Source organism: Protopterus annectens, chromosome 1.part1 (assembly GCF_019279795.1).
Source record: "Protopterus annectens isolate FY-2018-M chromosome 1.part1, PAN1.0, whole genome shotgun sequence".
Classification (NCBI taxonomy): Eukaryota; Metazoa; Chordata; order Ceratodontiformes; family Protopteridae; genus Protopterus; species Protopterus annectens.
Genome location: NC_056726.1, coordinates 710,770,995 through 710,797,909, shown reverse-complemented (window position 1 = coordinate 710,797,909; position 26,915 = coordinate 710,770,995). Strand labels below are relative to the sequence as shown.

Below are 26,915 nucleotides of genomic sequence, written 5' to 3'. Positions count from 1 at the left end.
CCAGGCTGCATATGAGAAAATTACAATGGTATCTAAGGAGTGTATGGTCTCAACACAGTCACAGTTTGGAAACTTTGATACCAATCATTCCTTGCCTTCAAAAGGAATTCCTGTGGTGGGCTCAGGCCTGCCAGTCCAGCCCTTTAAACAAACCAAAAACAAAACAAACCATCACCACGGACGCTTCAGACCGATGATGGGGAGCACACATGGAGGGCAAATGTATCAAAGGCCTATGGTCTCAAGGACAGCTACACTTGCACATAAACCAAAAGGAAATGCTGGCAGTGATGCATGCAATCGAGGCTTTCAAAACCCTTCCTCCATCAAGGCCACCTGTTAATAAGGACAGACAACACCACGGTCATGTGGTACATAAGCAGGGAGGCACACACTCCTACCCTCTATGCCGGCTGGCTATGAATCTATGGGAGCTATGCCTGAAACTCAATATCCAACTGCAGTCCCCGTTCGTGCCAGGAAAGGAAAATACACTGGCAGACAGCTTAAGCAGAACTACCATGGATGCACACGAATGGATGCTGCACCCAGACATCTTCCAACTCATAACAAAGGCATGGGGAACGCCGGAGATAGATCTGTTCGCCTCCCCCCTCAACCATCAACTGAGGACATTCTGCTCAAGGACATACCGCCCACAAGCATGGAGGGTGGACTCGCTCTCTTTCAGCTGGAAAGCTCTAAAAGTATATGCCTTCCCACCTCTCCCTTTAATGTACAAGGTTCTACTGAAGATGAAGGAGGAACAGCCAAGAGTGATTCTGATAGCTCCAGACTGGCCAAGGCAACACTGTTATCCACTATTGAGGAGCATGTCACAGGCAAAACCATGGCCTCTCCCCCTATGGCCTCTTCTTCTGACGCAGAACAATTTCAAGATCATGCATCCCAACTTAAAAACATTGCAGCTAACTGCCTGGAAAATCCCTTAAATCCAAAACAAAATGTTTTATCACAGAGAGTGAAGGACATTATCATGGAAGCTCGCCGGCCTTCCACAAGGAAGATATACTCAGCTAAATGGAAAATATTTTTCATTTGGAACACATCAAAAGGCTTAGATGTGAAAGTGGCAAGCATGACACATATTCTGGAATACTTAGCAGAACTGTTCCACAATGGCCTTTCCTATTCTTCCATTAAGATTCATGCCTCAGCAATTTCAGCAGAATACAATGTGGACCCACCTATCTTCTCACACCCTCTCCTCAAGCAATTTCTTAGAGGGATCAAAAATATCAAACCTCCAAGAAAACCCCCTTTACCTGCTTGGGATCTCAACTTTGTCTTGGAAAAACTAACACTTCCTCCCTTTGAACCAGCAGCAACAGCGGATCTTCAGTTTCTGTCTTGGAAAACTGCATTCCTTCTGGCAATAACTTCAGCAAGAAGAGTATCTGTGTTGCAAGCATTAATGGCAGTACAGCCATTTCTTATCTTCCATCAGGACAGAGTTACACTAAGAACTAATCCTACTTTTATGCCAAAGGTGGTATCTAGGGTATCCTTGAACCAAGCTATTCACTTGCCTACGTTCTTCCCAAATCCACAGAATAGAGGAAGAAAACTTCTGCACACCCTGGATATACACAGACAACTACGCTACTACTTGGACAGAACTAAAAGTAGCAGAAAAACTGACCAACTATTTGTAGCACATGCTGCTGGGGTGCAAGGAAAAGCAATTTCCAAACAGACAATTTCAAAATGGATAGGAAATTGCATTCGATTTTGTTACTCCTTTCATGGAAAGTCAGTTCCTGCAAACATCAGGCCTCATTCCACAAGGGCCACGGCCACCACTACAGCCTTCCTACGAGGGGTGGCTACCAAGGACATTTTAGAAGCTGCTACTTGGAGCTCCGTGCATACATTTACCAAACATTACAGTCTACCTTTATACTCCAGATCCAGAGCAGGCTTTGCTACTGCAGTCCTGCAGGGGATCCTAACTACTCCATCTTTTTCTTAGTACCTCCTCCCCCAGATTGGCTATGGTATTCTACCCATATGTTATGACTGCAGATGCATCCTTGAAGGACATAGTACAGTTTTGTACCTACCATAAATGTAGATGTCCGATAGGTATGCATCTGCAGTCAGGTTTTACCCTCCCTCCTACCCCTCTGTGGTATTCCTAGGACCCCTCTCTTAGCTAGTTGGGGGAATCTATTATAGTGTATTTGTTTGTATATACATGTGTGTGTGTGTGTGTGTGTGTGTATATATATATATATATAATTATATATAATTTTGCAAATGTTTGGAATTTTATTGCATTTATCCAAATTTAGCCTTCCTAGAGGGCATCTGGGGCAAGAAAAACTGAGGAAAATGGCGTCGGCTGATGCTTTTATACCCCAGACGCTCTGACGTCGAGGAAGGTGCGACATCAGCCGAGGCCAGACCCAGACTTTGGAATCCGGCCGACCGAAGGGCTGCCTGAGGCAGGACAACCCATATGATGTCCTTCAAGGATGCATCTGCAGTCCTAACAAATGTTGTCCTGGCCTCGGGCAGCCCTTCGGTCGGCCAGATTCCAAAGTCTGGGTCTGGCCTCGGCTGATGTCGCACTTCACCCAACGTCATAGCTGCAGTTCTTCGGGTATAAAGGCATCAGCCGATGCCATCTTCCTCAGTCTTTCTTGCCGCGTGGCGCCCGAAGCAGAAGCTGTTCGCAAGTGCCGGTCGGTCAGAACCAGAGATTGCTACTACCGAAGACTTCTAAAAAGCTAAGTACCCCGTTGGGGACTCTTTCTTGCCTCGGCCGATGTCAGAAAAAGTGAATAACTGTTTAACTTGTGGGAAACAAATACCTCATAAAGATTTCCACTCTTACTGCCTACCTTGTTTAGGCCCAGACCACGACGTAGCAGCTTGTCTAGCCTGTGCTTCCTTCAACCGACGAACACTTAGACGTCGGTCGGAGTTTGCAGAGGAGTTTTTCGGCTCCGCTTTTGCTTATATCATGCTGTCGGAGACTCCGACTTCACATTTAGCTAAAAAGCGTAAGGAAAAGGACCGACACTCGCGGTCCGCGGTTTCGGCCGAAACCGCAGCTAAGCCAACCGCGAGTGTCTCGGTTTCGGCTGAAGCCGAGTCCGCGGTTCTTCCTTCGGCCGAAAGCATGCCTCCTTCTACCGAGGCCTCTTCCAGCATGGCTGAATCTGCTACTGAAAATCCACCTGCTCTTAGTTTCACAGGATTTATCAGATACTATCCCCTTAGATGTATCTACTCCTGCACGTGGAGCTGCTAGGCCCCTGCATCCATGTCAATTAAGGCTTTTGCCAGGGCTAAAGCAACTAAATCTTCAAAGGCCGTGCCTGCTAAAGCCCCCTCTCACAGGCCTAGCTCTAGTACTCAAATGCTTAGTCTAGCAGAGGATCTCATTTCTTTGATCAGGGGAACCCAGTCTCACCCTGACAGGGCCTCTCACCCACCTCCAGAGAAGAGGCTTAGAGCAGAGCCCCCTGAGCCAGTTTCTTCAGATTATTCCTCTGATGATTCAGAAAATACAAATCCTCCAGAGGGCCCTTATTCTCCATATGAGGACTCTGATGCAGAGGATTCCATACCTTCTGCCTCTCCTCCTGAGGCTTTTGGGGAAACCTTGCATGCTATGAGGGAACAATTTCAATGGCAGGGCCAGGATTTTTCAGACTCTAGGAAAAGGCTTAGGACCTTTTTGCATTTACCACAGCATAGGCCTTTAGCTATTCCTCCAGTACTTACAGTTGTGGATGATGCATTTAATGATGCTTGTACTGCCCCTGACTCACTGCCTCCGGCCCCTGCTAAGCCCGACAGATACTACAGGGTTCCGGACACACATTATCATTTGTATAAGGCTCCTATTGCAGATCCTGAAACTATTTCACAGGGCCCCAAAGCTGTAGCAGTTGCCTCTGCCAAAAACCCCCTCCCCTCCGAAAGAGAATCTAGGGCATTGGAGAGATGGGGTAAAAAAGTTTATACTTCTGCTACTCTTTCGGCTAGGGCCTTAAACTGTCAATTCCACATGATTCAGTATCAGGAATTTCTGTTAGATCAGCTCACTAAAAAACTGTCCTCACCTGAACCTTTAGACCGTAAGCCCCTTCAGGATTTGGTGCATAACACTCAGCAGGTCAGTAATCATTCCTTAAAATGCGGCTATGATGCACTGGAGGCTTCCTTTAGATCAGCTATGACTGGTACAGTGATCAGAAGGCATGCATGGTTAAAAGAACAATCCTTACCAGACCATGTAAAGTCAAAGCTTCTAGATGCTCCCATGGAAAAGCACAGTTTGTTTGGTTCCCCTGCACAGCAAGTGTTGAAGAAGGTGGAAGAAAAAGCTAAATCTGTCCAGACAGTCAAGGATTTCTTACAGGTCTAGCCTCCGAGGTTTAGTAGGAACTGGCCTTCCAAAAATTGGTCCTTTCCAGACACCACCAGAGCACAGAGAAGCAGAAATAGATGCCCTAGAGGCAGAGGTCAATCCAGAGGTGCCTACAGGGGACGTCAGTGGCAGCCTAACAGCCAGAGAACTACTGCCACAGATCCAACCACTACCACTTCTACAGGACAATCACAGTGACTTGGCTCTGAAACCGCCTACCAGGGAACAACTGGCAGCACCCTTAGGCGGAAAATTAGCCTTATTTTCAGTAAATTGGCATTACATTACAGGAGGCAAATGGATTTTACAGACAATAGACAAAGGCTACAGGTTTCACTTCCATACTCTTCCAAGGAAGAGAGGAATGCCAAACCTACCTCCAAACCAAAGGACAAACGCTCTACAGCAAATAGACCACTTACTAAGGATGAGAGCTATAGAAAAGGTACCGGCTATGGAACAAGGACAAGGATTTTATTCAAGGCTTTTCCTAGTACCAAGAAAGGAAAAACAATGGAGACCTATCTGCTCTAAACACATATCTCATTGTTCCAAAATTCAAAATGCTGACCCTACAGCAACTTCTTCCCATGCTGGGCAAGGAGTCTTGGCTGGTGACTCTGGATCTCAAGGAGGCATACCTGCATGTCCCCATACGACCAAATTGCAGAAGATACCTCAGATTTCTTGCAGGATCAGAGCATTATCAATTCTCAGCATTGCCTTTTGGCTTATCTACTGCGCCCAGAGTATTCACGAAATGCCTGACATCAGTAATTGCTCATTGCAGGCTTCAGGGAATTCAAATTTATCCATACCTGGACGACTTCCTTCAAATTTATCCATACCTGGACGACTTCCTGTTACAAGCGGACAGCAAAGACAAATTAACAAAAGATTTGAAAAAGGTTATTCACCTGCTGCAAGCCCTGGGATACACAGTCAACACAAAAAAGTCAAGGCTGATACCATCCCAAAGGATAACCTTCCTGGGTGCAGAACTGGTCACATCAAACCAGATGGCATTCCTCACAGCAGAAAAACAGAAGCAGCTACCACTCTATTTCATGGCATTAACAACGCAGAACCAGCTTACAGCAAGGAAAATCCTGCAAGCCCTGGGTTACATGGCATCCTGCATAATATTAATTCCACATGCCAGACTACATATGAGGAAGTTGCAATGGTACCTGAGGAATTTATGGTCTCGGCACAAGCACAGCCTAGAAACCAAAATTCCAATAATTCCATGCCTGAAGCAAGAATTCCAGTGGTGGGCCCAGACCTGTCAATTGAACAAAGGACTGCCCTTCCACAGGCCTCACCCAAGCCAGACTATTACCACGGACGCCTCAGACCTCGGTTGGGGGGCACACATGGTGGACAAGTGCATACAAGGCTTATGGACTCAAGACCAGATGAACCTACACATAAATCAAAAAGAGATGCTGGCAGTAAAACAGGCAATTCAGACCATTTCTACAACAGGGTCATTTGCTGATAAGGACGGACAACACCACAGTTATGTGGTATATCAACAATCAGGGAGGCACACATTCATATCCTCTATGCCGGATGGCAATGGACCTCTGGAATGTGGCCCTGAGCCTCAACATTCAGCTCCAAGCCATATTCGTGCCAGGAAAAGAAAATATACTAGCAGACATCTTAAGCAGAACCACCACGGATGCCCACGAATGGATGCTGCATCCAGACATCTTCAAAACCATCACAAGGAAATGGGGACTGCCAGAAATAGACCTGTTCGCATCCCCACACAACCACCAATTGAAAAAATTCTGCACAAGGACATACCACCCACTTGCTTGGAAGGTGGACTCCCTATCCTTCAGTTGGGAAAACCTGACAGCATATGCATTCCCACCTCTTCCTTTGATGCACAAAGTGCTACTGAAGATCAAAGAAGATCACCCGAGGATCATCTTGATAGCTCCAGATTGGCCGAGGCAACATTGGTACCCACTACTGAGGAGTATGTCCCAGGAACACGCATGGCCTCTACCCCTACTACCTCTACTGCTAACACAGAACAACTTCAAAATCCTGCATCCAAACTTGAAAACACTGCAGCTAGCTGCTTGGAACATTACATAGGGAAAAATAACCCAGATTTATCTCAAAGGGTTAAAGACATTATCTTGGAGGCTCGCAGACCCTCAACAAGGAAAACTTATTCAGCAAAATGGAAAAGATATCTCATTTGGAGTGCAACAAAAGGAGTAGATGCATCATTGGCAAACATAGCTAACATCCTGGAATACTTAGCAGAGCTATTCCACAATGGTCTGTCTTACTCCTCCATTAAGATTCATGCATTAGCAATTTCAGCAGAATACAACATGAATCCTCCAGTCTTTTCTCAATCTCTACTCAGGCAGTTTCTCAGAGGAATTAAAAATGTAAAGCCACCAAGGAAACCACCATTGCCTACATGGGACTTGAACTTTGTGTTAGAAAAGTTGACACTCCCCCCTTTTGAACCAGCAGCAACAGCAGAACTACAGTACTTATCTTGGAAGACTGCATTCCTGCTTGCAATCACTTCAGCTAGAAGGGTTTCTGAATTACAGGCATTAATGGCAGTACAGCCCTTCCTTATCTTCCATCAGGATAGAGTGTCCATGAGAACTAATCCTACCTTTATGCCAAAGGTGGTCTCCAGGTTATCATTAAACCAAGCAATACACCTACCAACATTCTTCCCCAACCCACAGAACAGGGGGGAAAGATTGCTACATACCTTGGATGTACACAGACAATTGCGCTACTACCTGGACAGAACCAAGAACAATAGAAAAACTGACCAGCTTCTGGTAGCATATGCAACAGGAATGGAAGGAAAAGCAATTTCGAAACAAACAATCTCAAAATGGATAGGAAATTGCATTAGATTTTGTTACTCTTTTCATGGAAAAGCAACTCCAGAAAACATCAGACCTCATTCCACAAGGGCTACAGCCACTACTACAGCTTTCTTACGAGAAGTGGCTACCAAAGACATTTTAGAGGCTGCTACTTGGAGCTCCATGCATACATTTGCCAAGCATTATAATCTACCTTTATACTCCAGATCCCGAGCAGGTTTTGCCACTGCTGTTTTGCAAGGGATCTTAACTACACCATAAACTCTTAGTGCCTCCTCCCCCAGTTTGGCTATGGTATTCTACCTATTTGTTAGGACTGCAGATGCATCCTTGAAGGACATAGTACAGTTTTGTACCTACCATAAATGTAGATGTCCGAGAGGTATGCTTCTGCAGTCAGGATTACCCACCCTCCTTCCCCTCTGTGGTACTCCTAGGGTATTTGCCCATCTTGTAGCTAGCTGGGGGAATCTATTATGGTGTATTTGTTTGTATATTTGTATATACATGTTCATTTCTATTTGCTCTCTATTGTTTGGAAACATTTGCATTTATCCAAATTTAGCCTTCCTAGAGGGCACCTGGCATCTGGGGCAAGAAACACTGAGGAAGATGGCGTCGGCTGATGCCTTTATACCCGAAGAACTGCAGCTATGACGTCGGGTGAAGTGCGACATCAGCAGAGGCCAGAACCAGACTTTGGAATCTGGCCGACCGAAGGGCTGTCTGAGGCCAGGACAACCCATTTGTTAGGACTGCAGATGCATACCTCTCGGACATCTACATTTATGGTAGGTACAAAACTGTACTTTATGACTGCAGATGCATACCTATCGGACATCTACATTTATGGTAGGTACAAAACTGTACTTTCTATGCACTGCTCCAAAGGTATTCATGAAGTGTCTAGCTGCTGTTCTAGCCTACTGTAAACTACAAGTTATTCACATTTTCCATATTTTGATGACTTGCTTATCTTTTTCAAGGTGTCATCCCTCTTTAACACGAATGAAGGATCTCCTACACAGATTGGTAGGAAAACAAAGAAAATGCGTAGATTCCTCCTCACAAAATTTCCTGAGATGTCTCTTAGTTTCCTTAGTTCAAAAAGCATCTCTCCACAGGAAAAAATAGCAACTGTATCTAGATCCAAGTTTTTCCACTTTGGCTATGGTCTTGGCAAAGGAGTATCACGATTCTGGGTCTCATGACTTCTATAATCCTCATGATTTCTCTAGCAGTCCTACATGTGAGAAAAATCCAGTGGTACCTGAAAGCTGTATGGTCACGGCGATCAGTATCCCTTGACATTACAGATTCCAGATGTTCATCGTGTTTCACTGTTGCAGTCATGACTGTAGGGTTCTCCCCTGCCGGCAGGCAGTCCTCGGTTGGCCAGAATCCCAAAGTCTGGGTCCGGCGTTGTCTGCTCAGCCATGTTCCCTGACGTCAGAGTGCCAGGAGTACAAAGCTGACAGCTGACGCCATGTTCTCCAGTCTGTCTTGCCGTGCGGTGATAGCAGTTCGCATTTGCCAGTCGGCTGACTCCTGACAATTTTTGCTGAAAGTACTTCAGTCCGAAGACTTTCTTCTCCTACTCAAAGCTAAGTACCCCATTGGGGAAACTTTTTTCTTGCTCCAGTCCGATGTCAGAAAAAGTTAATAATTGTACTTCATGTGGGAAGCAAATACCTCATAAGGATTTTCATTCTTACTGTATTCCTTGCTTAGGCCCTGACCACGACGTAGCTAGTTGTCGGTTTTGTGCTAGATTCAATCAACGTATGATTAAACGAAGGTACGATTTTGCAATGTTAAGTTGTCAATCTCGCCTTCATTCTTGCTGGATGGGTTCGGAGCCGATCCTCGGCTCCGACTCGGCACTTGCTTAGCTTGAGAACTCCTTTTACCAGCTTGAGGCAACCCTATATCCCATGATGCAAGGCGAGACTACCCCAGATCTCGTTTGCCGCTTTGCGAAGAGGTCTCTTTTTTGCCAGCTCAGGTAAGTTTGAATTTTCAAAACAGTTTAGTCGGGGTTTTTTTCTCTCCCTTGCTCTATTTCATAGTGTGTAGTGTTTCTACAGCCCACCCTATTCCCCCTATATTTAAAACTTTCTAGTTAAATAGTTAAGTTTATTTTTTCAGTTAGGCCTAGGCCTCTTTTCTTAATCCCTATCTGTGTGTGTGTTTTTGTTGGGATTAATAGTGTGACTGTTTGGGGTGTGTCGAGTGTTGTTTTTTACTTGGACTATGTCTAAGGAAGGAAAGGTCTCAGGCTTCAAGAAGTGTGACTCGTGCTGTCAGAAAATGTCTCCGACAGACGGTCACACTTCTTGTGTTTACTGCCTGTTTTACACCTGCAGGACTCCTGTGCCATATGTCATTCTTTTAGCCAGAGAGTCCTGCAGGAGAGGAGGAACAAGTTGATCCTCCGTGGCTTATTAACGCCAGAAGGTTCACCCACTAAAACTGGGTCGAGTAAACCTTTAAAGCCACCTAAGGTTCAGGCTACAGTTGTTAAGCCTTCCCCGGTGGCTCCGACTCCTTCGGAGTCGAGATCGGCTCCGGCTGGAGCCGATCTTTCTACTTCTGATGTGGTAGTGTCTGTTCCTACCGGCTCCGACACTCAATCTACAGTTGCCTTGTTGGCTCCTGCTGGAGCCGACGTGTTATCCAGTATCGGAGCCGAGAAGCCTTCGGCTCCATCTGGAACCCAGAGGACGTCGGCTCCGATGGCTTCGTTCAAGAAGAGATCTCGGTCCCCTTCTTTGGAATCGATCCACTCTGCTCAGAGGTCTCCTCTTTTGTCGGAACGGAGTCATCGGAGCCGATCTTCGAGATCTTCCAGGCTGTCTGACCACGATTTAGAGAGGGTGGTAAGCAGGCTGTTGAAGTCACAGGCACTAGCCCAAATGCTCCATAGCCCGTCTCCGCAGACTTCGGCTGTTGCTCTCCCCCTTGAACTTCCTCCTCCGACTCCCCTCCAGAGTTCGGAGCCGGAGCTTCTCGGGACAGTGACCGTGTCGGCACCGGATCCGATACATCCCCTTCGCTCGCTGCCTTCGGCTCCGATCTCCTCCATGAGACCTTCCTTGGAGGGATCCGTCGTTGAGTTTCCTTGTCGGCTCGAGGGGCTAGTGGCATCGGACTCTTGTCCGACCCGCCTCCCTCTCGGGCTTCGCTTGTAAGCTCGGCACCGACATCGGCCTCTGAGCCTTCTCTCTCAGTGGAGCCGGGAATTCCTATTTCTTCGGAACGGGAATATTCTGGCCTCCCTGGGAGAGGAGCCTTTGAGGTGATGAGGAGTGTCCTGGCACCTGAGCCAGGTCAACGGTCCATCCCTTTAGCTCCTCCCTCTTCGGTGCCTGTTGATGTCTCTTGCCAGCCTCTTGCTCTCAGGCCCAGGGATCCATCGCCCCAGGTTTCCCCATTGGGAATAACTTCCTCTTCTGAGGTTTCTCCTGATCCCGCAGGGGAACCCCCTCGGAAGAGGACATGTAAGAGGAAACACACAGACTCCCCTGAGTCTACAACATCTGATACCGACTTAGATGAGTCTGAGGGTTCCCCACGGTCCCCCTCTGAGGATGTCTCCTTTTCAGACATCCTTGAACTCCTCAAACAGAGGGGGAACTGGCCCTCCATTGATCCCTCTGAGGATGAGTCTGTATACCTGGAGGCTTTTGGATCCCGACCCTCCACCTCCTGGGTGTCTCCGCCTTTCGACCCACTTATGCAGGTAGTGGCTCGGAAGGCGTGGGCAGCTCCAGATTCTGTGGAACCGGTCCCCAGGAGGCCATCGAAATTTATTACGGCCCCTTCAGACAAGCAGTTTCTTTCTAAGGGCGTCTCTGTGGATGCTATGGTGGTGGCGGCGGCCACCAAGAAGGAACTTGCGGATCCTTCAGTGCCTGTCCATCCTCCTAACAAAGATTCTAAGACCATGGACAGGTATGGCAAGCGGATGTTTTCTTCAGCGACCTTTGCTATGCGTTCGCTGAACTACCTTTGTCATTTCACCAGACTTCAAAGAGATATTCTCAAGGAACTAGGTGAAGTGGTTCAGGATCCTTCAGCTGCTGGGGCTCGACAAGATTGCCTCACAGCTAGCAATCCCAAATTCTTTAACCAACTCCTCCATGCGGCTCATATCCTATGCAGCTGATGGATCGAGCAGAGCCGCAGGCACAGGAGTGGCTCTTAGACGTCAAGCCTGGATGCGGCTTTGTAATTTCGCGGACCCCTTTAAGGCGTCCTTCACCAATACCCCCTTTGACGGTTCAGCTTTGTTCGGACCTCAGGTGAAGGAAACCTTGACCAGGTGTGAGGAAGACGGCAAAACTCTGCCGTAGGAGTCCATTTTTCCACCCCTTCTAGACCCTATCCCAAGGGTCAGAAAGGAGGAAAGATGTGGTTCCGTAAAGCCCAAGGAGCAGCGCCGGACACGTGTGGTCAGTTTACCCCCAGAGGCAGAGGGGGTAACAATAATAGACGCCGCCCTAGAGGCAGGGGGGGTCCTCAGAATCAGGGCAACAGGGAGTCTCTTCCTGAGAAGCCCTTTCAGCATCCCTGAGGTGTTGCCCGACTGTCCACCCTTGGAGGCAGTCGGGGGAAGGATATCGCTGTACCCAGTAGCCTGGCGTTCCCTTTCACAAGATATGTGGGTACAGTCGATCATAACCGAGGGTTACAAAATCCCCTTCAAAGGTATCTGACCTCACCAATCCCTTCCAGACATCTCACCCGGTCAAAGGGATTTGGCAAAACAGGAGGTTTCAAAGCTCCTAGAAAAAGAGCCGCTCAGACTGTTCCAGCAGACCAAGTAGGATCCGCGTCTACTCTAGATTCTTTTGGTCCCCAAAAGGACGGAGATTGGAGACCGATTTTAGACCTGAGCAATCTAAACAGATTTGTCAAAAAGGCAAGATTCCGGATGGTCACGCTTCAGTCCATTCTGCCCTTTCTGGGCAAGGACAACTGGATGTGCTCGATAGACCTTCAGGACGCTACTATCACATAAAGATACACAGGCGCCCAGGAGGTTTCTCCGCTTTCGCTAGGGACCAGTCATTATCAATTCAGAGCCCTGCCCTTTGGCCTCACTTCAGCCCCCAGAGTGTTTACCAAATGCATGGCAGTGGTCACAGCTCATCTGAGATGTCAAGGATTCCAGGTGTTTCCTTATTTAGACGACTGGCTCCTCTCCGCCACCACCAAGCATCAGCTTCTTCAGAGCAGAGACTACACTCTGCAGCTTTGCAAAAGGTTGGGAATATCAGTGAATTTCGAAAAATCTTCTCTGCTGCCTTGCCAATCTATCACCTTTATAGGCGCAGAATTAAACAGTCAGTTTGTTAGCCAGACTAACAGATCAGAGAATTCTGGACATCCAAAAATACGTTCGGATTTTATTGCAGAGCAGCAAAGTCAAAGCCAGATTGATTCTGAAAGTTCTAGGTCTTATGGTTGCGGCCATTGTACTTCTACCATTAGCTCGCTTCCACATGTGTCTTCTGCAGTGGATGTTATTCACTCAGTGGTCGTTCCAGAACCTTCCTATGAGGCACGAAATCTTAGTTACACAATCGTGAAGGACTCATCTAACCTGGTGGATATCTTCCCCTCTACTTCATCAGGGCCGACCATTTGTTCCCCCTCCTCCAGTTGCCACAGTCACTACGGATGCTTCTCTGATCAGGTGGGGGGGCATTATCAGGGCAGGATGGTCCACAGGACTTGGCAACCCATCGAATACCATCTGCACATAAATGTCCTGGAGATGAGAGCGGTGCTTTTAACGTTGCAAGCCCTCAACGACTTTCTTCCCGCGGGGACTATTGCAGTTCAAACGGACAACATGTCTGTGGTCTGGTACATCAACAAGCAGGGCGGGACCAGGTCCTATCCTTTGTATCGAGAAGCTCTCAGACTTTGGCAATGGGCAATCTCCTCTCATCGGTTTCTGATAGCAACGCACATCCCCGGCAGGTCCAACCTCTTAGCGGACAGGCTGAGCAGAGCCATTCTCATGCCTCACGAGTGGTCTCTCAATCAATCAATAGTGGACGAGATATTTCTGAAGTGGGGCACCCCTTGTTGCGATCTTTTTGCTACACCCCAAAACAACAAATGCCCCGACTTCTTCACCCTCTTTCCCCTACCAGGCCAACCCCTGAGAGACTCTCTAACCCAGGATTGGCCCCGGGGACTTCTGTACGCTTTTCCTCCTTTCCCCTTAATTCCACAGGTCATTCAGAAAGCTACCGTTTTGAGGGCCAAGTTGATTCTCATTGCCCCTTACTGGCCTTGACAAATTTGGTTTCCGACTCTGCATAGTCACCTCCTGGTGCAGCCTTGGCATCTGGACCCAGTTCCAGATCTTTTGATCCACCAATCACTGGGCCATTCGTTCTCTCAACCTCACTGCTTGGTTGCTCCACTTCCTTCCCTAGCCAGGCTCCCTATGATCTCTGATCCTGTCAGAGATATCTTAATAGCTTCTTTGAAGTCGTCCACCAGAACGGTTTATGCTAGCAAGTGGCGACGTTTTTCCCTTTGGGCAAACTCCAGGCACATTGATCCCTTTACTGCACCTGTGCATTCTGTTTTAGATTTTCTGGCTGAAGTTTTTCAGTCAGGATCTTCTTCATCAACAGTCAAAGTTCAACTGGCGGCTATTTCCAAATATCATGTTGGCTTGCAAGATCATAACATTGTCACATAGACTATGCAAAGCTTTTCTGAGAGGAGTTTTTCTTCTGAAGCCTCCAATAAAACATCCTCCTCCACAATGGGGTCTGAATGTATTGTTAGCATCCTTGATTTTACCACCCTTCGAACCGTCTGCTTCATGCTCCTTGAAGTTATTGACCTGGAAAACTATATTCTTACTGGCTGTCACTTCAGCAAGAAGGGTATCCGAGATTCAAGCTCTCTGCATCCGTTCCCCTTACTTGGTTTTTCACAAGGACAGGGTATCCTTGAGAACAAATCCATCTTTTCTCCCCAAAGTTTCTCAAACTAATATTAATCAATCCATCGATCTACCAGTTTTTTTCCCAAATTATTCTGACGAGCTGAACAAAAGCTTCATTTTTTTGGATTTCCATCGTCAGCTCAGGTATTATTTGCATAGAACTAAACAATTCAGGAAATCAGACCAATTATTTGTCTCCTATGCAGAAAACAAGAAAGGTCTCCCAGTATCAAAAGTGACCTTATCCAGATGGTTATCTTCCACCATTTCTTACGTGTATTCGCGCAGAGGCAAGCAACTACCCTCTAAACCGAAGGCACACTCAACCAGGAGCCTATCCACTTCCACAGCTTTTCAGGATAGGCTACCCATTGATACCATTTGTGCAGCAGCTACTTGGGCCACTCCTCATACCTTTGTCTCATTACAAATTAGATTTGGCCTCCAGGGACAGAGCCAGTTTTGGTTCCACAGTTCTCAAGAGTCTGTTCCATTGAGCCACCCGGGATACAGGTGCTAGGGACGCGGTCCCATCCAGCAAGAATGAAGGCGAGATTGACAACTTAACATTTAGAAGTTATGTACCTACCATAACGTTCCATGTTAGTTGTCTTCTCGCCTTCTTTCTTGCGTCCCTCCCTCCTTCCCCCTGGCATGGACAGATCTTGAAGGGCTTCTCTTTCTCAGGTTTCTCTCTCCTGAGTCTTCAGTAGAAGAGTCTATATTAAGAACTTGTTTTCCTAGTTCTACTAGGTTAGTCTTTGCTCTTCCTTTGGGAATAGTTTTATTTAGCAGGGTATTATAGCTACCAAACGAGATCTGAGGTAGTCTCGCCTTGCATCATGGGATATAGGGTTGCCTCGAGCTGGTAAAAGGAGTTCTCAAGCTAAGCAAGTGCCGAGTCGGAGCAGAGGATCGGCTCCGAACCCATCCAGCAAGAAAGAAGGCGAGAGAAGACAACTAACATGGAACGTTATGGTAGGTACATAACTTCTAATTTCATTACTTCGGTAAGCACTTTAATTACAAAATGTCGTCTGATTCGGTTCCGGCTACCTGAGTTCACAAACGACGCAAGGATAAAGACAGGCCTCCGAGGTCCAAATCGGACGATATTGTACAAGCAGAGCCAGCTTCAGGTTCGGCCGTTGTCAGTGAGGCGCTTTTGCTGCCCCTGTCGGCCATTTCGGAACCGATGGCCGAAACGGACTCCCACGAGGAGCCAACTAGGCCTTTGAATATTTCTGTTGCAGGACCTTCGGACAATGCTCCTTCGGATGGGTCCGGAGCCGCTGTGCAGGTACCGGCTTCCGAAGGGGTTTTCAGGCCTACTAGGCTTCTAATAAAGACAAAGGCAAAGACTCCTTCCAAATCAAAGACTACAGCTCAGGCCTCTTCTGATCCGGCACCCAAGTCTCAGAAACAGTTGCTTAAGATGGCAGAGGACTTGCTTACTATGATTAGGGGTTCACATCCCCCTCCAGATAAAAGGCCAAGGCAGGAAGTGTATTATGACTCCTCTGATCAGGCTTCTGTTTCTTCAGTTTCTTCTTCTGACCAGGAATATTCTTTCCCTCCTTATGAGGATTCTGATGCTGAGGAATCCATTCCTTCAGCTTCTCCCCCTGAGGATTTCTCTTTTGGGGAAACTTTACATGAAATGAGGGAACATTTTCACTGGGAAGGACAGGAGTACTCTGAATCTAAGAAAAGACTTAAGGATTTTCTTCTTCCCCAACATACACCCCTGGCTATCACTCCTATTTTGGATATTGTGGATAACGCTTTTTCGGAGGCTAACTTAACTCCGGACTCTCTTCCTCCAGCTCCTGTTAATCCAGACAGATATTATAGGGTTCCTGATTCCCACCAGTTTTTATATAAGAATCCTACTGCTGATCCTGAAACCATTTCTCAGGGTCCTAAGGGGGTTAAGGCCGCTACTGCTAAAAACCCCATTCCCACTGAAGGATTCCAGATCTTTAGAAAGATGGGGCAAAAAAGTGTACACTTCTGCTTCTTTATCTATTGGGGCTTTAAACTGTCAATTTCATATGCTGAAATACCAGCAATTTCTTCTGTCTGTTTTGAAACAAAAGCTAACTTCCATTTCTGCCAGTGCAGATAAGGAATTACATGACTTAATGCATGCCACTGAACAAGTTGGAAGCATGGTTTACACTGTGGATTTGATGCCTTGGAGGCTTCTTGTAGGGCTGCTGCCTCTGGTACAGTCATTAGAAGGCATGCTTGGTTAAAGGAACAAAACTTGCCAGACCAAGTAAAAGCTTAAGTTATTGGATGCTCCTGTTGAGCATAATGTTTTATTTGGACCTAAGGCTGAAGAGGTGATAAAGAAGATGGAGGACAAGGCAAAATCCATGCAAACGGTTAAAGATTTTTTACAAGTACAGCCACCCAGATTTAGTAGGAATTGGCCTACAAAAAACTGGTCCTTTCCCAATTCAGACCGGCCTCAGATACAGATGCTCCCGAGGAAGGCCTCAACGCAAGCCTCTTATAGACCAAGACAGTGGACTGCTTCCACCCCTAGGGGAGGAGAGGACAGGTCGCAAGCTCATAGAAAACAGGCTCAATGACTCCCTCTGTTGGGCTGCAGGAACTTCGTGTCTGGAAGCCCCACTCGGAGGAAAACTCTCTCTTTCACCTAAATTGGACTCTTATAACCCAAGATAAGTGGGTTCTGGATGTGGTTTCAAGGATTACAAATTCCATTTTCATACCCTACCAAGACCAAGCGGATGGCTGGATCTTCCAAAACATCAATGGTTAGAGGCCTTAAACCAGGTGGAGGCTCTCTTGGCTATGAAAGCCATAGAACTGGTTCCGCTTTCAGAGATGGGACAGGGTTTTTACTCAAGGCTCTTTCTAGTCCCCATAGGTTCATAGGTTCATACTAGGCTATCTGCCCGAGGGCATTTATAAGCCTAGCCCATAGTTTTGTGGCTTACGCCACCCCTTTAGTTTGGAGAAACTATGCCCATTATTTTGCTGTGCCTCTGTCGAGCAGTGACACTGAGGTAACCCCTGGGGTGTATCTGCGATCTCCCATCCATTGGTCAAGATTTCTCTTGAACAAGGCCAGCGAGGTGCTCTGCCTCACATAAACCGGGATTTTGTTCCACAGCATAGGGAGTCTTTGGGTGATGAATCTATCCCTCCAGCACGTCCTATTAATAACCGTGTCGAGGTTTAAGTCTCCCGCCCTTGTGGCTCTGAGGGATCTAGATTTTTTGAGATGAAGCATGTTCATCAAATCTGGGTTTGACATGGCCTTGTATGTCAGGCATAGGTCACTTCTGAGCAAGCGGTAAGCAACTGAATATAACTGGAAAGCAAAATTCTTGGAGACCCATTCTGGATCTGTCTCGAGATACCAAAATTCAAGATGCTTACTCTACAGCAGCTACTTCCAATGCTGACCAAAAATGCATGGATGGTAACTTTGGATTTAAAGGAGGCATATTTACACATTCCCATCAGGCAGGAATGCAGAAAATACCTCTGGTTCAAGGCCAGATCGAGGCACTATCAATTCTCTGTGCTGCCTTTTGGATTGTCTACTGCGCCCAGGGTCTTCACCAAATGCCTGGCTCCAGTAGTAGCCTATTGCAGACTCAAGGGAATTCAAATTTACCCTTATCTGGACGATTGTCTAATTCTGGCAGACAGCAAGGATGTCTTACTCCAGCATCTAGAATTTGTTCAGAATCTTCTCAAGTTCCTGGGATTCACTGTAAACATAAAGTCAAATTTGACACCCTCACAACAGATAACTTTTCTGGGTGCTCTTCTAAACACCACAACCCAGAAGGCATTTCTGACATCCGAAAAACAATTACAGCTGGCTTCAACATTCAAAACCTTGGCAACTTTAACTTGGCTTTCTGCACGGAAATTCCTGCAGGCTTTGGGTTACATGGCCTCCTGCATCCTTCTCGTACCATATGCAAGACTACATATGAGGAAAATACAGTGGTACCTAAAAAGTGTATGGTCTCAGCATTGCCACAGTTTAGACATACAGATCACTGTCCTGCCTTGTCTTCAAAAGGAATTCCTTTGGTGGTCCAAGGCATGTACTCTAAACATAGGAAAACCCTTCAGTCTGCCTCCAGCCACTCAGATACTAACCACGGGCGCTTCAGATTATGCATGGGGAGCCCATTTTCAGGGCAGCTGTCTGCAGGGCCTTTGGACAAAGGATGAGAAGCTCCTGCATATCAATTTAAAGGAAATGTTAGCCGTACAGAATGCTCTATTGGCTTTCAGGAGTCTTCTACAACCAGGACAGCTACTGATACGGACAGACAACACCACAGTTATGTGGTACATAAACAAGCAAGGGGGATTTCATTCCTATCCCCTTTGCAGACTAGCCGTGAATCTATGGAACACAGCTCTAGCTTGCAAACTGAACCTTCAAGCTCAGTTTCTACCAGGGAAGCAAAACTTCCTGGCAGTCTGAGCAGAAACCTGTCGGACCCACACAAATGGATGCTGGACACCGAAATATTCAGGATGATTACAGCAGTCTGGGGATGTCCTCACATAGACCTCATTGCATCCCACGTCAATCAACTACAGATTTTTTGCACCAGGACATTCCACGAACTAGCTTGGAAAGTGGATGCACTATCATTCAGTTGGAGAAACCACTCGGGGGTATGCCTTCCCGCCTCTACCTCTTCTTCCACGGGTGTTATTAAAGATCAAACAGGACAAGCCCAAGATGATAATTTTGCTGGCCCCAAATTGGCCTCGACAATTACCCAACTCTGAAAAACCTTTGTCTGGAGCCCCCTTGGGTATTACCACAGACTCAGAACCTTCTGTCCTAGCACCAGGGTCAGGTTCTGCACTCCCATGTCAAAACTCTCAGCCTGGCGGTCTGGTTAATCCAGGGTCTTTGATTCATTCTCTCCTACACAAGCAGGTTATGGACGTCATTTTAGAAGCCAGACGTCCTAGCACTAGAAAATCTTATGCAGGAAAATGGAAAAGATTTTGCTCTTGGATGCAGGCTCAGGATTCAGATCCTCTTATTCCTAACATTCCTCTGATTTTACTTTACCTGACAGACCTCTTACATAAGGGTCTCTTTCTCTTTCATAAAGATCCACGCTTCTGCTATTTCTGCTCATTATAATACAGACCCTCCTATCTTTTCCCATCAGCTCATGAGACAGTTTCTCAGAGGAGCTAAGAACTTAAGGCCCCCTAGATCTCCTAGATCTCCTCCCATTCCCACTTGGGATCTCAACTATGTTTTGGAAAAACTCACCTTACCTCCTTTTGAGCCTGCTGCCACTTCTGGCATCAAGTTTTTATCTTGGAAGACAGCCATCCTGTTAGCTCTGACCTCTGCCAGGAGAGTTTCGGAGCTGCAAGCTCTCATGGCTGTGGAACCTTATATTATTTTTCATTAAGACAGGGTGTCTTTAAGGACTAATCCTACTTTCATGCCTAAGGTGGTTTCCAAAGTGGCTTTAAATCAAACTATTCACTTGCCAATTTTTTTCCCCAGTCCTCAAAATAAGGGGGAAAGGATCTTGCATTCCTTGGATGTACACAGACAGCTATGTTTTTACCTGGACAGAACCAAGGACATCAGGAAATCAGAGCAATTGTTTGTTTTGTTTGTTTCTTATGCTTCAAGTTCCCAAGGTAAAGCCATTTCAAAACAGACCATTTCTAAATGGATTGCTCATGGAATCAGATTTTGTTATTCACACCATGGAAAGCAAATCCCAGGGAGTATAAGGACTCAACCAGAGCTGCTGCCACATCAGCTGCCTTCCTCAGGGGAATTCCTACCAAAGACATTTTGGAAGCTGCAACTTGGAATTCAGTGCGTACTTTTTCCAAGCACTACAATCTACCTCTTTACTCCAAGTCTAGGGCAGGCTTTGCTTCTTCTGTCTTGCAGGGCCTTTTCGCCGCCCCCTCTTCTTTATGACCACCTCCCTTTTATTCTGCTTTGGGATTCAACCCTACAGTCATGACTGCAACAGTGAAACACGAACATAGTACAGTTTTGTACACTTGTCATAAATGTAGATGTTAGAGTGTCTTCACTGTTGCAGTCTGGGTTTCCCTCCCTCCTGTCCCCTCTAACTTTTTTTTCTTTTGTGTGGTTCCCTTCACCCTTCTTTTGAGGTGTATTTGCAAAGGGTATGGGATCTTACTCCTTTTGGAGCACCTGACATCTGGGGCAAGAAAAACTGGAGAACATGGCGTCGGCTGTCGGCTTTGTACTCCTGGTGCTCTGACGTCCGGGAGCATGGCTGAGCAGCCGACGCCGGACCCATACTTTGGGATTCTGGCCGACCGAGGACTGCCTGCCGGCAGGGGAGAACCCTACAGTCATGACTGCAACAGTGAAGACACTCTAACATCTACATTTATGGTAAGTGTACACAACTGTACTTTCTCTGCACTGCCCTTTGGCTTATCTACTGCACCCAGGGTCTTTACAAAGTGCCTGGCACCAGTAATTGCATTTTGCAGACAAAGAAGTATTCAAATATATCCTTACTTGGACGACGGTCTCATTCAAGCAGAGAACAAGACACCCTTCTACGACACCTGGCGTTTGTGAAAAGGCTTCTAACATGCCTAGGGTACACAATAAACAAAAAGAAACCACAACTGGTACCCTCTCAAAAGATAACATTCCTGGGTGCAAGCTTGAATACAACTGCCCAGATGGCTTACCTCACGCCAGACAAAGGCAACTGACTACTTCAAACTGATGGCAACAAAAACCCAGTCTTCTGCAAGACAAATTCTGCAGGCTCTGGGCTTCATGGCATCCTGCATCTTACTAATTCCTTATGCAAGACTACATATGAGGAAACTTCAATGGTACCTAAAAAGTTATGGAGTCAACATTCACACAGTCTGGAAATAATTATTCCTCTCATCCCCTGCCTGCAACAGGAGTTTCTATGGTGGGCAAAGGCCTGTCACCAAAACATGGGAAGGCCCTTCAATCTACCCCCTCCCAGCCAAACCTTAACAGATGCATCAGATTATGCCTCAGGGGCCCACATGGCAGGAAGATGCATTCAAGGCATATGGGCACCAAATCAAATGCATCTACATGTCAACCAGAAAGAGATGCTAGCTGTTCAAAATGCCCTAATAGCCTTCAAGGACTTGCTTCATCCAGGACAACTACTGATAAAGACGGACAACACCACAGTCATGTGGTATATAAGCAAGCAAGGGGGGCACACACTCATACCCCCGTTGCAGATTAGCCATGGCACTGTGGGACACAGCTTTGACCTACCAAATAAATCTTCAGTTCCTGCCAGGAAGCAAAACACTCTGGCAGATGATTTAAGCAGAAACCTTATGGATCCTCATGAGTGGAAAGTAAATCCACAATTCTTCAGCATGATAGAGAAATGGGGGATCCCAGACATAGACCAGTTTGCCTCTCCTCAAAATTATCAACTGAAAAGATTCTGCACAAGGACTTATCACAGACAAGCATGGAAAGTGGACGCCTTCAGTTGATCAGTTTATGCCTTTCCTCCTCTGCCTCTTCTACCCAAGGTCCTCCTAAAAGTCGGACAAGAGAAGCCAAAGATATTAATTGCCCCGGACTGGCCCCGCCAATACTGGTACCCATTCCTAAGGAACTTCTCAATACCCAGCTTGGACCTTTCCTCAAAAACCACAACTACTGTCCCAGTTTAACAATCAGATCATGCACAATCAGCTACAGACTCTGAACCTGGCAGCATGGCTAATCCTGTAATCATACAGACGACACCTCAGTAAAGCTGTGATGGATGTCATTTTGAAAGCCAGAAGGCCTAGTACTCGAAAATCTTATGCTGACAAATGGAAGAGATTCTATGCTTGGAATCGAGCACAAAGAACTGATACAGTAGAACTGCATATTCCTCAGATATTACAATACTTAACAGAAATGCTTGACAAAGGCCTCTCTTTTTCATCAATCAAAATCCATGCCTCTGCCATTTTGGCTCATTGCAATACAGAGCCACCAATCTTTTCTCATCCTTTACTAAAGTAGTATCTTAGAGGAGACAAAAATTTTAAGGCCTCCTAGAAGATCACCATTACCTGCCTGGGACCTCAATTATGTGTTGGAAAAGCTCACCCTGCCTCCATTTGATCCGGCTGCTACCGCTGATATAAAGTTCTTATGGAAGACTGCTCTGCTACTAGCAATTACTTCAGCAAAAAGAGTTTCAGAGCTACAGGCCCTCATGGCTGTAGAGCCTTTTATCATATTTCACCCAGACAGGGTGTCTTTGAGGACAAAGCCTACCTTTATGCCCAAGGTCATTTCCAGTTTGGCTCTTAACCAAACAATGTATCTGCCAACGTTTTATCCCAATTCGCAGAACAAAGGGGACAGAATTATGCACTCCTTGGACGTACACAGACAGCTAAGATTCTACTTAAGCAGGACTAAAGCTCTAAGAAAAACTGAGCAATTACTACTGTTATATGCTGCAGGATCAGAAGGACAGGCTATTTCAAAGCAGACCATTTCAAAGTGGATAAGCCATTGCATCTTGCACCTTGGCAAACCTGTGCCCAAGGGCATTAGGTCTCACTCCACCAGGGCTGCAGCTACTTCAGCAGCCTTTCTCAGAGGAGTACCAACCAAGGACATTCTAGAGGCTGCTACTTGGAATTCTGTTCACATCTTTACAAAGTGTTACCATTTGCCTGTCTACTCCAAGTCCAGGGCAGGCTTTGCCACTGCAGTGCTGCAGGGCCTTAGTCTCACCTAATGCTGTTTAGCTCCAGTCTCCCAACCATAGCTTTGGGATTCTACCCAAATGTAATGACTGCAACAGTGAAACACGAAGAACATAGTACAGTTGTGTACACTTACCATAAATGTAGATGTTCGTGTATTCACTGTTGCAGTCCAGGTTACCCTCCCGCCATCCCCCTGTCATTCTACAGTTTATCTTTCCTTCTCTATCTTCTACAACCTATGTGGTGTATTTGCTTGTAGATGAAGGTAAAGTTTATATTGATTGTGTGTGTGTGTGTGTGTGTGTGTGTGTGTGTGTGTGTGTGTGTGTGTGTGTGTGTGTGTGTGTGTGTGTGTGTATATATATATATATATATATATATATATATATATATATATCTATATATATATCTATATGTATATATCTATATATATATGTATATGTGTATATGTATATGTGTATATGTATATATATATATATATATATATATATATATATATATATATATATATATATCTTTAGAATGTTGCTACCTTTTGGGGGGCACCTGACATCGGGGGCAAGAAAAACTAAAGAAAATGGCGGCTGCTGCATGTTTTATACCCCTGATGACCTGACGTCATGGAAGAGAAGACCGCAACCGACGCAGGACCCAAGACTTTGGAATTCAGGCTGACTGAGGGCAACCTGCCAGCAGATTACCCCCCAAATGTAATGACAGCAACAGTAAATACACTTGAACATCTACATTTATGGTAAGTGTACACAACTGTACTTATTTAGTCTCTTCCAGACAACTTAAAAACAATGTGTTCAGTTTATGAAGATGCCAAATTTTGTGTGGAGTTGATGTGGCTGAGATTTTCTGTGGCCCAGGATATTCCCAGAAAAAAAAAAGCAGTAAAGCAAGTTATGCCTATGCAATGAAAATTCTCTTTTTGGACCATCACTTTAGTGCATGTTTTTCTTGGGGGGGGGGAACCATCAAGTGTATTGCTTTGAGCACTATACAAACAAAACAATGCTGTTTTTCTTTTTGACTAATGATGATTTGTAGGTCTTCTTTGAGCCTAAAATAATTGTTGTATGAGGCCTTCACCCATCCCTTCATCGGAAACCCAGAGAAAATTATGCAAACATAGAAAAATGTGCAGACCTGGGAAACCTCCTGCTAAAGAAGAATGGAGTAGCCTTAGAGCCCCAGTCTGTCCAAGGCTCAGTGACACATTCCTGGTAGTAGTATCCCTTTATCGTCCCCTGAAGTCTCACTGCCTTTAACCACTGTGTCCCCACCTGTCTTAGCTGCTGAGGTTGACACCAAGTGTCTTTACCAAAAGCCAGGAATACCTGGAAATGGAATAGATGCCCAGTCCTGAATGCTTGTCCCCAAACACCAGTAATTATCTGTTCTTTATAGTTTTCGTCTACAGCACACATTCTCCCAAAGGAATGTCCTGTTTTAATGTAAGAAATGACAAAGAACCTTGCATTAGTACTATGACACTTGCCTACATGACTTACTTCCCAGTCCCGTCTTTCCAGTTTGACACAGTAGGACAGAATCCTGTTTTGCAAGTACCAGCTCTGTAGGCAGTTCACCAGAGGATCTGGTGGTCTGCCACCAGCTCAAACCTCCAGTGGGCCAGCCCCCCTCCCCATTCAGAATGGCTTTTCCCACTGAAAAAAATTAAGTCCCCTCTTCGAGTTTCATTTAATTTTGATTTGAAGAATAAAGAAGCTTGCATAACAAGAACAGTGATGAGGCTATCCTGTCAGACTTCCCTCCAGGGGAAATTAGGGAAATTATTTTTGTAGAAACTTTAAACCTTTTCAATGAACTTACCAGGAGTTGTCTCGAGATGCATAAAAGATGCCTTGAATTCTTAGGGATAAGAGTCAAGACACACAGCCTTTCACATTTTATCAGGCATTCAAATACACCTTTTAGAGCATACCTTGAGGGCAGGCAACTGGAAATTTCAGTTGAAGAAACCAGATTTTTTTTGTTTTTTTGAGTTTTAATAGGAAGTCGGCTATCCATTTGTTTGTATTGAGTCAGAATACTTGAGTGTATAATTTTATGTACTGAAGTTTTTTTCTTTTCCAGGATTTTGGAGTCATGAAGATGTCACCCGTCCTTTTGTATCGCAGTGCGTTATTACAGATGGAAAGTATTATTCTTTCTTCTGCTACCAGCTGAACACCTTGGCTCTTTGTGTTGAGACAGACTGCAATAATCCTCGTAAGAACATCTGCTGGGGGACAGAGAGTATGCCGTTGTATGATACTGTGGAAGAAAATGATGTAAAGGGCTTCAACGATGATACTTTAAAGTTGCTCGTACAGTTTCTCCTTTATAGGCCAAAAGCATTGTGATGTATGCTTAAAATATAGCTACTTGAATTACGTTTGCAACAATCTTGAGTCATTCATCTAAACAGAAGGAGAACATAAAGATGACTGAACTGGCTTTGTAGTTTTGTTGCTTAAAACCTTTTATTTGAAGGGTTTGCAGAAAGAAATAAACACAATGTATTTATATAAAAAGAATCTTCATTCATCTTACTGTAGCAATGTTAAAATTCTGATACTGTTATGAGACGAGTAGAGTGTTCAGTTGAACTTTGCTGTATTTTGGCAGATGTCCTTCATGGATGCATCTGCAGTCATAACAACTGGGTTGTCCTGTCATCAGGCAGCCCTTCGGTCGGCCGGATTCCAAAGTCCGGGTCCGGCTTCGGCTGATGTCGCACTTCACCCGACGTCATTTCTGCTGGTCTTCGGGTATAAAGGCATCAGCCGACGCCATTTTCCTCAGTCTTTCTTGCCGCGTGGCGCCCGAAGCAGAAGCTGTTCGCAAGTGCCGGTCGGTCAGATCCAGAGATTACTACTACCGAATACTCCTTCGAAGACTTCTAAAAGCTAAGTACCCCGTTGGGGACTCTTTCTTGCCTCAGCCGATGTCAGAAAAAGTCAATAACTGTTTAACTTGTGGGAAACAAATACCTCATAAAGATTTCCACTCTTACTGTTTGCCTTGTTTAGGCCCAGACCACGACGTAGCAGCCTGTTCGGCCTGTGCTTCTTTCAACCGACGAACGCTTAGACGTCGGTCGGAGTTTGCTGAACAGTTTTTCGGCTCTGATTTTGCATACATTATGCCGTCAGATCCTCCGACTACCCAAATTGTTAAAAAACGCAAAGAAAAAGACCGACACTCGCGGTCCGCGGTTTCGGCCGAAACCACGGTTAAGCAAACCGCGAGTGTCTCTGTTTCGGCCGAAACCGAGAAAACTGATCAGAGTACAGCCGAATCAATGACTACTACTGAGGTTCCGGCTGCTTCACTTGAATCGGCCTCAGAAATTTTACCTACTACAGTGGTTACTAGTGACTTATCAGACACCATCCCTTTGGATGTCTCTACCCCAGCACGTGGTGCTGCTAGGCCTCCTGCAGCCATGTCTATTAAGGCCTTTGCCAGGGCTAAAGCAGCCAAATCTACTAAATCAGTGCCTGTTAAACCCCCCCCAACCAGGCCCACTTCTAGTTCACAAATGCTTACTCTGGCAGAAGATTTAATATCCTTAATTAGGGGATCTCAATCACACCCAGACAGGGCCTCTCAGCCCCCAGAAAAGAGACCTAGAGCAGAGCCCCTCGAGCCTGTGTCCTCTGATGATTCTGCGGATGACTCAGATATTACAGACCAGCCAGAGGCTCCTTTCTCCAATTATGAGGACTCAGATGCTGAAGAATCCATTCCAGCTGCTTCTCCACCAGAAGAATTCTCCTTTGGGGAAACCTTACATGCCATGAGAGAACAATTCCAATGGCAGGAACAGGATTTCTCAGACTCCAGAAAAAGACTT

General features: G+C 45.9%; 1 protein-coding gene across 1 annotated transcript in view; it reads left to right on the top strand.

Annotated features, from left to right (window-relative positions):
• LOC122814937 (39S ribosomal protein S30, mitochondrial-like) overlaps positions 1 to 25,593 on the top strand; it is a 299,636-nt gene extending 274,043 nt beyond the window's left edge. The window contains exon 4 of the mRNA XM_044087201.1: positions 25,151 to 25,593. Within this exon, the coding sequence (XP_043943136.1) occupies positions 25,151 to 25,419 (269 nt within the window). The 3' untranslated portion in view covers positions 25,420 to 25,593. The remainder of the gene's footprint in view (positions 1 to 25,150) is intronic.
• Positions 25,594 to 26,915: the final 1,322 nt, after the last annotated feature.